Genomic DNA, 15375 nt, shown 5'->3' on the forward strand with positions numbered 1-15375 from the left:
GTGGAGTGGTCAGGTGTGTGAATGCGTGCGGGAGTACAACCCGCTCTACTGTCCTGTGCTAAGATAAAACCATGCGTCACAAAACAAAAAAGACGACGAAACGCAGGTGTCGTAGAGTCAAAATCACGTAAATCACTTCCGTCGTAACACGGGGATTACCTGTATATATAATTCCAGAAAGTGCAATAGTGTGACTGCAGCCCAGTTTTTCTCATTTCGAAATGCACAAAGGAGTTCATGCAAGTAAAAGACAAATATATCTGTATATTTATTCAGGTTTAAAAAGAAGAGTATTCAAATAACAAAAGCATAAATGTTTTTTGTTGTTGTTTTTTTTTTTACAAAAAAGATAATCACCTTTTTAGCATGTATTTGTTCTTTCTGTTAAATATTACACAAAATAAATAAATCCAAAAAAGAAAAACTTTAGATCGTTTGACTTGCTTGGTTTGCTGCTCTATCAACCTCTCCAACTTCTCTGTGAAGTTGCTGATCACATTTCATTTTCCCAAATTTACTACTGTGCCAGCATACTTTTATAAGTTAGACCCAAAAATATTATGTACATTGTATACAGTAGCAATATATCTTTTTCTGTGTGTTTTGTACTGAAGTGTCCTCATCCGACAGATGCAAAATGTCTTTGGGTTTCCCACAGTAGCCCTTAGTCTTCTTCTAAACAAGTCCTTCCCCAGATGCTCAACATCATGTCCCATTATCGGGGATGCACAACAATGGGCAGGAAGTGAGTGGTTGTGTTTTTCCTCTTGGTCTTCCTCCCCCTCACGGCTTTGCCGTTGGCATTGAGTCCCACGAACATGTGCCTTCGCTTGTTGCGCCACTCTGCCGAAGCGTACGTGTTGTACTTGTTCTCCTCGATGCGCTCGATCAGGCGACAGTCTGGCCCAAAGTCCCTCTGTGAAGGAGACACATGGGTATCAAGGTTGAGTCATGTGTCATAACAGAAAAATGAGAAACTCTTTAGTTTTTGTCACAAAATTGATGGTTTCAATTGCATCACTGTGGCCCTAAACATGAACTCAATGGCTGCCATTGACAGTAATTGACGTCAAAAAACTAATTTTCAATTCACAGCAGAAGGATGAATAGAGCCACGTGATTGGACGTCTAGCAAAGAGTTAAGCATTGTGTACAGTTGAACATATTAGATTTTTTAAAAATTTTCTATTTATCTCACTGCTTCAGTTGAGATCTAAAAACACGTGCGCAGTGGATATGTTGTCAATAATCTAGCTCAAACAAAGGCTGTATTTAGTACAATTCTGACATTCTCACACATTGCTCTTGGCTTTGATAAAAACCTTTATCAAAGAGAATTCACCATGATTTAAAACACTTTTAACCATTAATGAAAAAGGTTTTTGTTTGACCACCCCCCCTTTTTTTAACCACATTTGACATTGACCTCATCTATAACCACGAGAGAAAATAATGTTTACTTAAACCAACTGAAAACTAATAACAGCTTAAAGTACCTCATAACATGATAGTCAATACAGGTAGTCCCAGGGTTATGAACGAGTTCTGTTCCCACGCTGGTGACGTAACCCGGATTTCCGCATAAATCGTAATTAACCCTTTAAGTACCCCTAAATACCACCTAAATCTTAAAATAACTATCCAAAAATGTATACAGTGTATCACAAAAGTGAGTACACCCCTCGCATTTCTGCAGATATTTAAGTACCGTATTTTTCAGACTATAAGTCGCGTTTTTTTTTTTCATATTTTGGCTGGGTGTGCGACTTATACTCAGGAGCGACTTATGTGTGGAATTATTAACACATTATGATATAATTTCACATGTTATTTTGGTGTTTTGCTGTGAGACTGATGGTTTTGTAAAGTTGTTAGCATGTTCTTATGCTATAGTTATTAGAGCTGGGAATCTTTGGGCACCTAACGATTCGATTACAATTATTTATTCACCCCCCCTCCTTTTTTTTTTTTTTTTTAAATTAAATGTTTTGTACATTAGTTCCAAAATTGTTCAAAAATACTCTCAGGCTAAACCAAATTACTATTTCAGTATCAAGTTAACATATAGCAGTGAACAAATATACAAAAATAACAGTAAATAAAAAACTCCAGTCCCCATTCTGTAACAGCAGCTTTAAACTACATTCAATTAATTTAATGGTGTGAATCAACCGTTAAAGTTGTTAAAATTGCTCCCGTTATTCCATAATTTCCCTTTTGTCTACTTTCAGCATGTGAAGGTTTTAAAACTATTTTAAAGATAGATTGAAGTCAATATTTTACCGATTTAGGAGTATTTTAGATAAAAAGTTAATTAGGTTTGCTTGGAAGGTTCGCTACAACAGCCTTGCAGGGAAGTGTACTGCTTTAAGATGGCGGCCGTTTACTACGGCCGCATCAAGCTTTTTGTAGGTGTGCTGCTAACGCTACCGAAACTGTAATGCATCTAGTCCTATATAAATGATATCTACCGTAACATTATGTGGATGACGTACTTTGTAGCAGCTTTTCGGCAGCAGTCAGGTATGTTGTTGTGTATTTTTTATCTCGTGGCATGAGTTGATCTAGAGCCGTGAGTTGAGCAATGGCATTACCCAAGGGGCCGGGTAATGAGAAGCATGATGTTTAGCTACTCTCGCTGCGTTCTTCCTCGTTGCACCCCAAAGACCGCGCGGCGCGCTGAGTGTGTTGTACTTCCGCTTTACTTGGCATATTTCAATAATCGGAATTTGGATGTTTGTGAATCGTTCTCGAATCTTCCACGGCCGAATCGCGAATAATCTAAGAATCGGAAATTTTGCACACCTCTAATGGTTATCTGAATAACTCTTTATAGCTATGGCCACGTTCGCGTTCTGCCTTTGGCAGTGTATGTTCAATTGTAATATTGACTTTTTTTATCTTGAAATGGATGCATTTAGTTTGTGGCGCTTTCACGCCCACGTGAGGGCGCACCCGCACTTGTTTACGTGAAGAAGAGTGCTCACACGCCAGAAGAAGACGGACAGCTACGTAGCTCTGAGTGAGTGAGTGTGCGAGCTAGCGAGAGAGAAAAGACGGCTGCGAACCTACTTTCATTGTTTATGCTTTTAAATTATCTCTACAGAGGCAACGCCTGCGTGTTTTATCTTTTCTGTTGTTGTTGTGTGTTTTCCACCCGTGATCGGACACTTAGAGCCAGTTGTGTGGTTGTTTGAATGATGTGCTAATGATAGCGAACGCATGCTAACCTCTTACTTATTACTGTAATAGTACCTAATTATCATTTATTTACGTTGATGCGAACCTGTTTGCTATCGAGGACCAAATTGATTCAGTAAATTATACGGATGTCCAGCATTGTCTTTTGGGAGTTCGCTGGATAGCCAGGACCAAGCCGTAGCGTAGGACAGTATATTCACATTTCGTTGTTCATGCACTGTACACTGTACATTTATTTAGCATGTTGTTCTCTATTGTATTTTTATATTAAATTGTCTTTCAAGTAGGGCTGTCAAAATTATCGCGTTAACGCGCGGTAATTAATTTTTTAAATTAATCACGTTAAAATATTTGACGCAATTAACGCACATGTCCCGCTCAGACAGTATTCTGCCTTTTGGTAAGTTTTACAGCAAGGTTTTTTGTGCTGTCTAACAGCGAACTCTTGTGGTCGCTTTGCGACATGGTTTATTGCTTTCTTGCCAGTTCAATATGGCTGCACGAGGTCTCGGGCTGACGCCTACATTGTAATGTTGTGCTTATATGATCCTTGGACAAGATTTGTCCGTAAGTATGGTTGTTGTACAGAATGTACATATTATGTTAGTAAGCAAAATGTTATATTTTTTGTATGAGACTCTTTTTGTTTGTTTAGTGAACCTGTATTGCGTGCTAAGCTAACGTTGTTGCTAATGCAATGCTTGTGTACTTTTTTTTGTAGTTTCACTACGGTCTAAAGAGGACAGTGGTTTGAGGCCATTTTATTAATAAATCAGATGAAAAAGGAAGAAGTCTGATTATTAAGGCGTCGTTCACTAGCTGTCTAGCTTTGGAAAAAGCAGACACTTCGGAGTGAGGACAGCATAGACAGATTTAAATGACAGTAGAGTGAAATGCCCACTACAGTCCTTATGTACCGTATGTTGAATGTATATATCCATCTTGTTTCTTATCTTTCCATTCCAACAAATTATTTTACAGAATATATATATATAATTTACAGAAAAATATGGCATATTTTATAGATGGTTTGAATTGCGATTAATTACGATTAATTAATTTTTAAGCTGTAATTAACTCGATTAAAAATTTTAATCGTTTGACAGCCCTAATATATATATGTATATATATATAATATGAACTTCCGGTATCGATGTCGGATCGGGATCGCAATATTTGGCCTTGGTATTACTTGGTATCGGATCGAATCCAAAATCACTTGTATCGCCCATCTCTAATCACAACTACTAATTCTCCCACGTTTAGAAGAAATAACATGAGTATGGAACGGCGCTGCCCCCAAGCGGCCGGTGGCATTTTCTTCACTCTTAATGTCCATAAACGGCCTCATTGTAATCTGTTTGAGGCAATATGCGAGCGGGTCATTCATTGCATGCGTTAATTGCGTCAAATATTTTAACATGATTAATTTTAAAAATTAATTAACGCCCCTTAACGCGATAATTTTGACAGCCCTAAATTTTAGTCCTCATGATGTAGCTGAAGATATTGATTGCACCAGGTTACATGTGACAGTATTACCAATAAATTCGTATTATTTTAAAAATCGGCATGGAAGATGAATGAATGAATGAAAGTTTTATTTTTGTTTCATATTGCACGCTATATAAAACGTTTTAGATTAGTCACCATTTTGTAAGGGCATACGTCACTATTTGCAGAATTGCCAAAGGCCTCGGGTTGACAGGTATTGAACCCGCAATTCCTTATTGCGCGAATCAAGCTAGCAGCAAAATGAAACGATGCGCAAATCATTTCATTCGCTTCCTCTCATTCACAGGAAAACAATCCTTTCTTTCTCTATTCTTCCTGCCTTGCGGTTCCTTTGCAGAGGTGCGTGAGGTGGCGGGGCACGGCCTTTGTTTCATCTCTCTCTCGCTTGCACTCATTCATCCTCCCTCAGTGTGAAAGAGGCAACACTCTGCGGAGCAGCAGTGGCGGCACAGATGAAATGACACCCGCTAGAATAGAAAAAGAGGCATTCTGTTGCACTGCCCCCTAAACCGAATTCCCATGACGTGAACTCGCGCTCTGCTGCAACACAAGCCGTACTCGCGCAGGCCTGAAGGGCTGGCATTTGATTACACTCAATGGCTCTGCAACACTGACTTCTTTATCTGGCATTGACTGACTTTACTTCCTGTTGCTGGAAGAGATAGAAAATTGCTGGCCCATTGAGTGAAAAAAACAAACAGAAGAACCCCCAAGATTGACACCAGCAAAGTCTAATGGGATTCACTAACAGAGGTCTTGCTTTATTACATAACTACAGTGGTATGAAAAAGTATCTGAACTTTTTGAATTTCTCACATTTCTGCATAAAATCACCATCAAATGTGATCTGAACTTTGTCAAAATCACACAGATGACAATACAGTGTCTGCTATAACTAAACCACCAAAACATTTATAGGTTTTCATATTTTAATGAGGATAGCTTGCAAACAATGACAGAAGGGGGGAAATAAGTAAGTGAACCCTCTGCCTAAGGAGACTTAAAGAGCAGTTGAAACCAATTTTTACCAAACATTTTAAGTCGGGTGTGTGCCCAATCACCGATGAGTGGTTTAAAGCTGCCCTGTCCACTATAAAACACACACCTGGTAAGAAATGTCTTGATGAGAAGCATTGTCTAATGTGCATCATAGCTCGGTCAAAAGAGCTGTCTGAAGACCTGCGATCAAGGATTATTGATTTGTATAAAGCTGGGAAAGGATACAAAACAGTCTCTAAAAATCTGGATGTTAATCAATCGACAGTCAGAGAAGTTGTCAACAAATGGAGAAACTTTGGTACTGTTGTTTCTCTCCCAAGGAGTGACCATCCACCAAAGATGACACCAAGGGTTCAGTGCAGAACACTGAGAGGTTAAAAAAAAGCCTAAAGTGTCTGCTAAAGACTTACAGAAATCACTGGCACAGTCCAATATCTCTCTGCACACATCAACTATATGTAAAACTATGGCCAATAATGGTGTTCATGGGAGGACTCCACGAGGAAGCCACTGCTGTCTAAAAAAAGCCATCGTTGCTTGTTTAATGTTCACAAAAAGGCACTTGGACACTCCACAGATGTTTTGGCAAAATATTTTGTGGACTGATGAAACCAAAGTTAAATTCTTTGGGAGTAACACACAACGTCATGTGTGGAGGAAAAATGGAACTGCTCACCAACATCAACACCTCATCCCCACTGTGAAGCATGGTGGAGGGAGCATCATGATTTGGGGCTGTTTGCTGCCTCAGGGCCTGGACAACTTGCAATCATCAATGGAAGAATGTATTCAAAAGTTTGCGGATGCTGCAACAAGAAAATGATCCAAAACACAGAAATAAATCAACTAAAAGAACAAAATACACGTTCCGAAGTGGCTAAGTCAAAGTCCAGACTTGAACCCCATTGAGATGCTATAGCATGACCTAAAGACAGCGATTCATGACAGACAGCCCAGGAATCTGACTGAAATACAGCAGTTTTGTAGAGAAGAACGGGCCAAGATTAGTCCTGATCGATGTGCCAGACTGCCAGACTCAGCTACAGAAGGCGTCTGGTTGAAGCTATTGCTGCCAAAGGGGGGGGGGCACCAAATATTAAATGTGATAGTTCACTTCATTATTTTCCCTCGTTCTGTCATTGTTTGCATATTATCCTCATTAAAATATGAAAACCTATACATATTTGTGTGGTTTTAGTTAAAGCGTATCCTGTTTTTTTCGTCTGTGTGATTTTTACAAAGATCAGATCAAATTTGATGGTGATTTTATGCAGAAATTTGAGAAATTCCAAAAGGTTCAGATAATTCCTCTTTTTAGCTTCAACTGTGTGACAGACGGCCTCAGGTTTTCTTGCAAAACACCTTGATAAATTATTGAATTCATTCTTCTATTAATGATTGCAAGTTGTCCAGGCTCTGAGGTAGCAAAACAGCCCCAAATCATGATGACAATGGCGATGAGGTGTTGATGCTGGTGAGCTGTTCCATTTTTCCTCCACACATGAAGTTGTGTGTTACTCCCACACAGTTCTACTTTGGTTTCATCAGTCCACAAAATATTTTGCCAGAACTTCTGTGGAGTGTTCAAATGCCTTTTTGCAGACATTAAATGAGCAACAATGATTTTCTTTAGACAGCAGTGGCTTCCTCCGTGGAGTCCACCAATGAAAACCATTCTTAGCCATAGTTTTTACGTGTAGTTGAAGTGTGCACAGAGATATTGGACTGTACCAGTGATTTATATAAGTCTTTAGCAGACGCTCTCAAGTTCTTTTTTACCTCTCTGAGTATTCTGCGCCGAACTCTTGGCGTCATCTATGTTGTACAGCCACTCCTTGGGAGAGAAGCAACAGTGCCAAACTCTCTCCATTTGTAGACAACTTCTCTGACTGTCGATTGATGACCAGCCACACTTTTAGAGATGGTTTTGCATCCTTTCCTAGATTTATACAAATCAACAATCCTTGATCGCAGGTCTTCAGACAGCTCTTTTGACCGAGCCATGATGCACACCAGACAATGCTTCTCATCAAGACAATTCTCACCAGGTGTGTGTTTTATAGTGGGCAGGGCAGCTTTACACTACTCTCCAGTGATTGGGCACACACCTGACTTAAATTGTTTGGCAAAAATTGGTTTTGTTTGCTGTTTATGTCTCCTGATGCAGAGGGTTCACTTACTTATTTTCCCCCTTCTGTCATTGTTTGCATACTATCCTCATTAAAATATGAAAACCTATAAATGTTTGGGTGGTTTTAGTTAAAGCAGACACTGTTTTTACATCTGTGTTATTTTTCTAAGATCAGATCACATTTGATGGTGATATTATGGTGAAATGTGAGAAATTTCAAAAGGTTCAGATACTTTTTCATAACATTGTAAGTTTTTTTTTTCATCCAGCGGATGAATATTTGACAATGAGAGAGATGCTTCTAACCATCCAAAGTATCACAGTTTGTGCTTAATCTAAGGAGGAATTCATCATAATAGATCCCACCTTGGATTTAATAGGTACGGCTTTTATAGTTGTTATTTTTGAGGAACCTGTCACCAGTTTAGGGCAGGAATTTTAATTTATTACAGAGCAACCTAAAGGATATTTTTAAATTTTCTAACAAAATGTACTATATTTCTTATTGAATATTGACTTGTTTTTAATACATTTGGTTGACTGAAAGGGGTTACGCTTTAAACTCACCGCGCCGTACAGCTCTCCCTTTTTGCTGATGGCCAGATAGTAGTTACTGCTGAGGCCCCTGATGGCCACGACTCCCACGTCCACTGACTTGATCTCCAGAATACCTGGTGGAGTCGAGAAGCATATTTTTACGTCAGGAACCAGTTTACACGAGGAGCAAAATTTAGTGATCATTCGAAGAACCATCTTAAGTGGCCCATTAGTGCAGGACATTTGAGGTTCTATAGGCAGAGTTTGACTTTTAGGGCAGAGGGGGTCACACAGTGTCATTATTAAAATTACCTTACAAGAATATTTATAATAATAAGTTGAAAATGAGCGTTTTTTTGTTACCCGTCATTCTAAATCAGGCTGCTTAGGACAACTATACTTTTTGCCAAGATCGTCATCCATTAAATATGGTACGCCCGCCGGTGTCGTGCCAATGTAGTTACCCCCGTCAAAAATTGTATCCCCTGGGCGGAGTCACTGTGCTGCTTGCTTGATTTCTGTGTTTTAGTGATGTATTTTCTATGGAGTTTTAAAACATGGCCCAGCCATTAAAAAAAAAAAAAATTGACGTATAAAGTAACATATGTACTGAACGTAAAAAAAAGGCAATGTTTTACTGTTTAACTTGTAGGATAACCTATAACATATATTTAATAATAGTAATAACAGTTATAACTAACTATAAATACCTTTTCTGGCTTTATTTGATTAAGTCGACATAACTCTAACTAATGTGTGTGTGCGCTCCCGCGGCCAGGGGATACCATTTTTGATGGGGGTAACTACATTGGCAAGACACCGTCTTTAGTGGGGCAAATTGAAACTCCGGTCACCATTTTGGCAGTGCTGTCTAGCGTTTCATGGTCCACATTTTCCATCTTTGGTTCTTGCTGAGTAATTGTCACTTTTGAAATCTTAGGTTTGAAAAAATTACGTACAGTATATCCATCTTGACTCTTCGGTCCTCGGGTGGTTTTGGCTAAGCAAAGCAAATGACCGTCTAAGGTGCTAGTCACATGATTTGTTCGAAAAATAATTTTGATCCATTATAAAAATGTTTTTTTTTTCAGTTCATTCATTTTTTTTGTTTGTTTGTTTGATTGCTTTATTACTTTTATAGACAATATTTTACCGGAAAACTTTTGTAATCATATATAGGAAAGCCAATTACATGCAATGACACTTTTCAGCCAACCAGGGGGTCCTGGCCCCTGGTCCCCCATTAAGCTCCGCATAAAAAGATAACCTCTGCTGCCATCTGCTGTCAACACTGTTGTCGTACAACATGCCTCCTAGCATGCATTGCAGAGTTACAGAAGTAAATAAAATCTAAATTCATGTTCTGTGCTAAATATTTCTTCAGTTACTGTTCCAGTTGTATTACTTTATAACAGTTTGGTAACACTTGATTTGACAGTGGCACCATAAGGCTGTCATAAGACCATCATAATTATGACATGACACTGCCATGAGCATTAATGAATGCTTATGACATGTCATTTTGTGTCATCTGGCAAATTATCGCACTTTTGATTGGATGTGAAGATCCGAGCTGGACATAAATGGAGTTAGTGACATGATTCACAATGTCATTAATGCCCATGGTAGTATCATGTCATAATTATGACCATCTTGAGGCAGTCTAATGACACCGCTGTCAAAGAAAGCGTTACCTATTAACAAAATAAATCAACAAATAAGCCTTTACTGGACTATAAAACGCAGGATTTAAAATGAGGGAAAAAATGTAGAGGCTTAAAGTCCGAACATTACGTTAACCACTATATTTTAGCTCTGCGTATCATGTTACCTGTCTGTTTCCCATTGCCCAACCAAGCCCACTTTAGAGCCGCAAACCGGGCCCCTTAGCTAGGCTTAGAATCATAATTGATGTCTAGTATTTCATTTAAAAAATAAACTACTTAAAAAAATTATTTACTCCAATTTTGTAAAGTTTTAAACTAATTATGTCAATGAGAAAAATGGCGTCTGTAAAAAAAGTCACGGATATTTACCTCATAACTATCGCTTAATTGTATTTTTATTTTTTTGTTTGTCGCATTTTTTCGATATGTTAGATGATAAATAATCGATCCAAAGAATTAAAAAAAAAAAAGTTTAAAAAGGTAAATATTTGAAAAAGAACATCTCAACCACTTCTTGATGTCTGCGATTTCTGCATCGTGACCCTTATTATATTACTATGTTTCCCCTATAAAATCCCCCCAAAATTCAGCTGTGGCAATTCACAGCTGTGTCTTGAGACTCAGTAATACATGCTACATGGAGTTTTTGGATCAAAACAAGGTCAGTACGCAATAAACATCTCGTTAAAGTCATGACGTCTGTAATTCTGCTCTCGCATGCTCTTACCTCCAGATAGGGTTTTGCTGTTTAAAAATTTTGGTAACACTTTATAATAACTATCCGTTTTACTAGTTAATAGATCATTAGTAAACTGTTGATAAATTTTTTATTGTTGATTTGTGAAGTATTTGTTAACAGTTTGTTAAGCGTTTACAGAGTGTTCCAATATGGTCTAAATACCCATGCTAGTTGATGGATCATAATAAAACTATATACACTTTATGTTGAAGGTCATAATTAGTTTAATTGGTTAAACATACAAAGAAAAGTACAAATATTTGTTGGTTCAATGGCAGATTTTCATAAATGTGCAACATGAGCGCTGCCTGCAAAATGCCTTTTCTTTTGAAGTGAACGGCATTTCTTAACCTGAAAAGATAGAAATGCCAAACGTTACACACAAAAACTTGAAACGTTTACAAACTGTGTTTGAGGTTAACAACACCCTGTAAATGCTTAACAAACTGTTAAATACTTCACAAATCAACAATAAATCATTTATCAACAGTTTACTAATGATCTATTAACTAGTAAAAAGGATAGTTATTATAAAGTGTTACCAAATTTTTTTTTTTTTTAAATGCCCTCCTGTTAAAAAAATTTCTTCCACCAAAAAATTAAGATTTTAAGCTTTCTAATGATGTATCACACATGCATATAGGACAATTTTGAAATTTGGCCAAATTGGGGGTCTCGCAGTGGAACTTCAAGTCACCTGAGTATATTCCGCTATATGAAAGTTAGTATAAGTCAATACAGTTTTATTTTACATTAGGCCTGAACGATATTGGAAAAAACTATCATTGCGATTTTTGGGGGGCTTGTAATATATTGCGATATTAAAACTAGAAGAATTTTCACCACATACCTTGAATAGCCATTTTTGGGATAGGCCTGAACGACTGGAAAGAATTAACATTTAACAGGTGATCCCCGGGTCACGACACACGTAATTTTGCCCACATAAGGCTGTAAGTTGTTTCCGCTAATCTATGTTTGTGTATGCATTTGTAACTAAGTTTACAGCTACAGTTTCTGGAGTTACGTGTGAGCGATTTGCTACGAGAATTGTAAATACGTTAGCTTTCGTAGCTCGATGACTTTTGTTAGCCAAATTAAGCTAATTTAATCTACTAAATTTCCATATTGAGCAGACTAGATGGATGTTTAAACACCAATTGTTCTCAAGTGTTTTATTGTTAAAACGTGTGTTTTTTTTAACATACGTGTACATATGTGTGTCACAGTTTTACAAATTGTCCCAAGTGGAGGAAGTAAAAAGCTTCAAAAAGAACAACTGCCTTATTTGCGGTCTGTAAAGCCGAATAACTTCAAGTTTAATGAGGACAGAAGACGTCATATTAATGTAGTAAATTAGAATATGAGATATTGTGAGGAACAATAAGGTACTGTTTATGCAACAACAACAAAAAAACTTTGAGACAAAATGGCGGGCGAGACTGACGTCGTAAAGTCGAAATCGCGCAATTCGAGTACGTCAAAATTCGGGGACTACCTGTATATATTTAAAATTACAAACACGATCCTTTTAACCTGATTCCGTTCATTTGAAAAATGGAGCAATTGGCCTGATTTCCGATCACGTGATCAGATCAAGGACTTGATCAGATCAGGGACATTCCTAATTTATATCATGCTGTTTATCCAGTCTTGCTGTATATAAAAAGGACGCAGAATCTGCACACTTGCTGCTTTTATGAAGTATAACAAAAGTTAACATCTAAAAAAAAAAAATTTTTTTAATTGCACATTCTGCGATGTGACTATTGCGCATCCGCACATTGCGATGGCGATGTTCAAACGATATATTGTGCAGGCTTATTTTACATTGATTATTTAGCCTATCAATTCTTTCGGTTCACGTTTGTGATATAGCCCTGACCCCCATTCACCCAATGTGTTTGCTTTTACTAATGTCCCGTCACCAGCAAATTGTGTGCATGCAGGTTAATGCTATTATAACGTCCCTACCAATGTTGAGAACAAATCTGTGCCCTTGCCCAGCCCCTCCCTAAGTACTGAATTTTGCTGTGAGTTTTGTACAAGGAGCAAAAAAAAACATTATTTGCCCTAAAATGATCAGTTTTTAACGTTGTTTTTTTTTCTTTAGTCTTTGACCGTAATTGATGATGATGCACATCCAATCATATGGCTTTTTTTGTGCTTATATTGTGAATTTAAATGCGTTTGTCACTAGGGCTAGCAGCAAAATTGAACATTCATTCATGGATGGGACGTTTTTCACCGTCAATGGCAGCCAATGAGTTAAATATTTCTATTTTCCAAACACTGTTTCTTAGGCTACAGAAACAAAAAAACATTTAATAAAATCAATCGTTTGCTAAAACATCGCTCTGTAAATAGGCCCTTGAGATGATAAATTATGCCTTATAAAATATGATGATTCATCAAACCTTGCCCCATTCTTTATCCATTGTTATGAAGAAATGGCGAGAAGTCATGGTGTTTTTGGACGTTTGTATCCGTGTACACATGAGTGTAATTACGCAAATCACCAGAACTTTCCATAAACCATCCCCGTATGACGCATCCGTTGACCTAAGATATTTTTTATTTAGAATTGAATGAAGTACGGACAATCTATTCAGCGCAGGGTGTCCTTGTGTGTATGTAACTTGAACAGTTCAGCAATTGCTCCTCCAGCTAGATGTGTTTACCCAGCGTGAGGAACTATGCGTGTTAAGATATGCGACAGCTGATAAGGACGCTGTGATGTCAAGACTGCTGTCTTTATTTTCAGTACTTCTGTTGATTTGTTGCGTGTGTGCATGTTAAGCTGTCACAGAATAGCCTAAATCAGAAGTTTTCAAAAAGAATTATGCAAAGTACTGCCGTACAATATACTTGACACTCTAAGTACAACCAATATAAGTACCAAATAGCGTAGCAGGTGCTTGAAAAAGTAATGAATTAGTTCAAAAATGCAACTCTAGCATTCAGAAACACTAAAAGAAATGAAAAAAAAAAAACATTGTGGTGGTCAGTAAATGTTACTTTTACAGTATTCTTCATCAATTTGGTACCAACGCTCTTTGATTGCAGGTGCCAGATCATTCTTGCAGGTCTGAGCCTTGCTGTGGATCTTTTCTTTTTTTTTTTTTTCAAATTTCCACCACAGGTTTTCGATAGGGTTGAGATCTGGGCTATTTGCAGGCCATGACATTGACTGGATGAGTCTTTCTCCAAGGAACGCTTTCAAAGTTTTAGCTCTGTGGCATGATGCATTGTCATCTTGGAAAATGACAAACATATTTTCAATTGAAAGGATAAGAAAGCTGTCAAAAATGTCAATGTAAACTTGTGCATTTATTGAAGATTTAACCACAGCCATCACCCCAGTGCCTTTGCCTGACATGCGCCCCCATATCATCAAGGACAGAGGGAATTATGATGTTTTCTTCAGGCAGGCATCTTTGTAAATCTCACTGGAATAGCACCAAACAAAAGTTCCAGCATCATCACCTTGTACAATGCAGATTCTTGAATCTTGACAAGGTGGCAAGACAGCTTTCTTATCCCTTCAGTTGAAAATATGTTTGTCATTTTCCAAGATGACAATACATCATGCCACAGAGCTAAAACTGTTAAAGCATTCCTTGGAGAAAGACTCATCCAGTCAATGTAATGAACAAATAGTTTTTTCTGTGGCATGACGCATTGTTATATTGGGAAATGACAAACATATATATATATATATATTTTATTTTTTAAATTAATTAATTTTTTTTAACCCGTCCTGTTCAGCTGTTTGACACGAAGAATGGATGTCTAAGTGCCCGGTTGGTCTGAACAGTTTTAATGTTTAACATTTAGAGTATGACATACTCCCATTCTGACAAACATATTTTCAATCCCACTGGAACAGCACCAAACAAAAGTTCCAGCATCATCACCTTGTCCTGTGCAGATTCTTGAGTCTTGACACCTTGTCCAATGCAAATTCTTGACTCTTGACAAGGTGATGATCCTGGAACTTTGGTTTGGTGCTGTTCCAGGGAGATTTACAAAGATGACTGCCTGAAGAAAACATCAAAATTCCCTCAATCCTTAATGATATGGGGCTGCATGTCAGACAAAGGCACTGTGGTTAAATCTTCAATACATGAACAAGAATCTAGACTGGACAAGGTGATGATGCTGGAACTTTGGTTCCACTTACATGATAAAATGTCTGAGTGAGCGCTCGTCCGAGACTGGTCATTCCATACTTTTTGCTAGGGATTGTAATTTCGCATTTATACAAAATTACAAGTTAGTAAACACTGTCATGAAAGTTTCCCACCCGCTACGAGAGTTAACTCCAGTGTGTTTGGTGTGTCTAGCGGTGGTTGTTGTGGGTGGGCTGGAAACACTGGTAAAGCCTTGACTAATCTGTGGCTTGACTCGACTCGACAACCTTTTGACTTGACACGACTCGTCCTTAAAACCTTGTGACTTGGCTTGAATCAAAACAACCTTATGACTCGTCTCACTTCACTCGACATAGCCTCGTGACTTGACTTGACCACAACGGGTAACACTCGGATCATAGTGACTGGTGGAATTGTCTGCCAATCTTGTTT

The 15375-nt window shown here is 37.9% G+C and overlaps 1 protein-coding gene across 1 annotated transcript in view; it reads right to left on the reverse strand.

The window, feature by feature from the left end:
* Nucleotides 1-276: 276 nt before the first annotated feature.
* fgf10a (fibroblast growth factor 10a) overlaps nucleotides 277-15375 on the reverse strand; it is a 55260-nt gene continuing 40161 nt past the window's right edge. Inside the window, exons 2-3 of the mRNA XM_057819195.1 lie at nucleotides 8414-8517; nucleotides 277-916 (exon numbers count right to left, since the gene is read on the reverse strand). Of these exons, the coding sequence (XP_057675178.1) occupies nucleotides 716-916; nucleotides 8414-8517 (305 nt within the window). The 3' untranslated portion in view covers nucleotides 277-715. The remainder of the gene's footprint in view (nucleotides 917-8413; nucleotides 8518-15375) is intronic.

Source organism: Corythoichthys intestinalis, chromosome 17, assembly GCF_030265065.1.
Source record: "Corythoichthys intestinalis isolate RoL2023-P3 chromosome 17, ASM3026506v1, whole genome shotgun sequence".
NCBI classification, from domain to species: Eukaryota; Metazoa; Chordata; class Actinopteri; order Syngnathiformes; family Syngnathidae; genus Corythoichthys; species Corythoichthys intestinalis.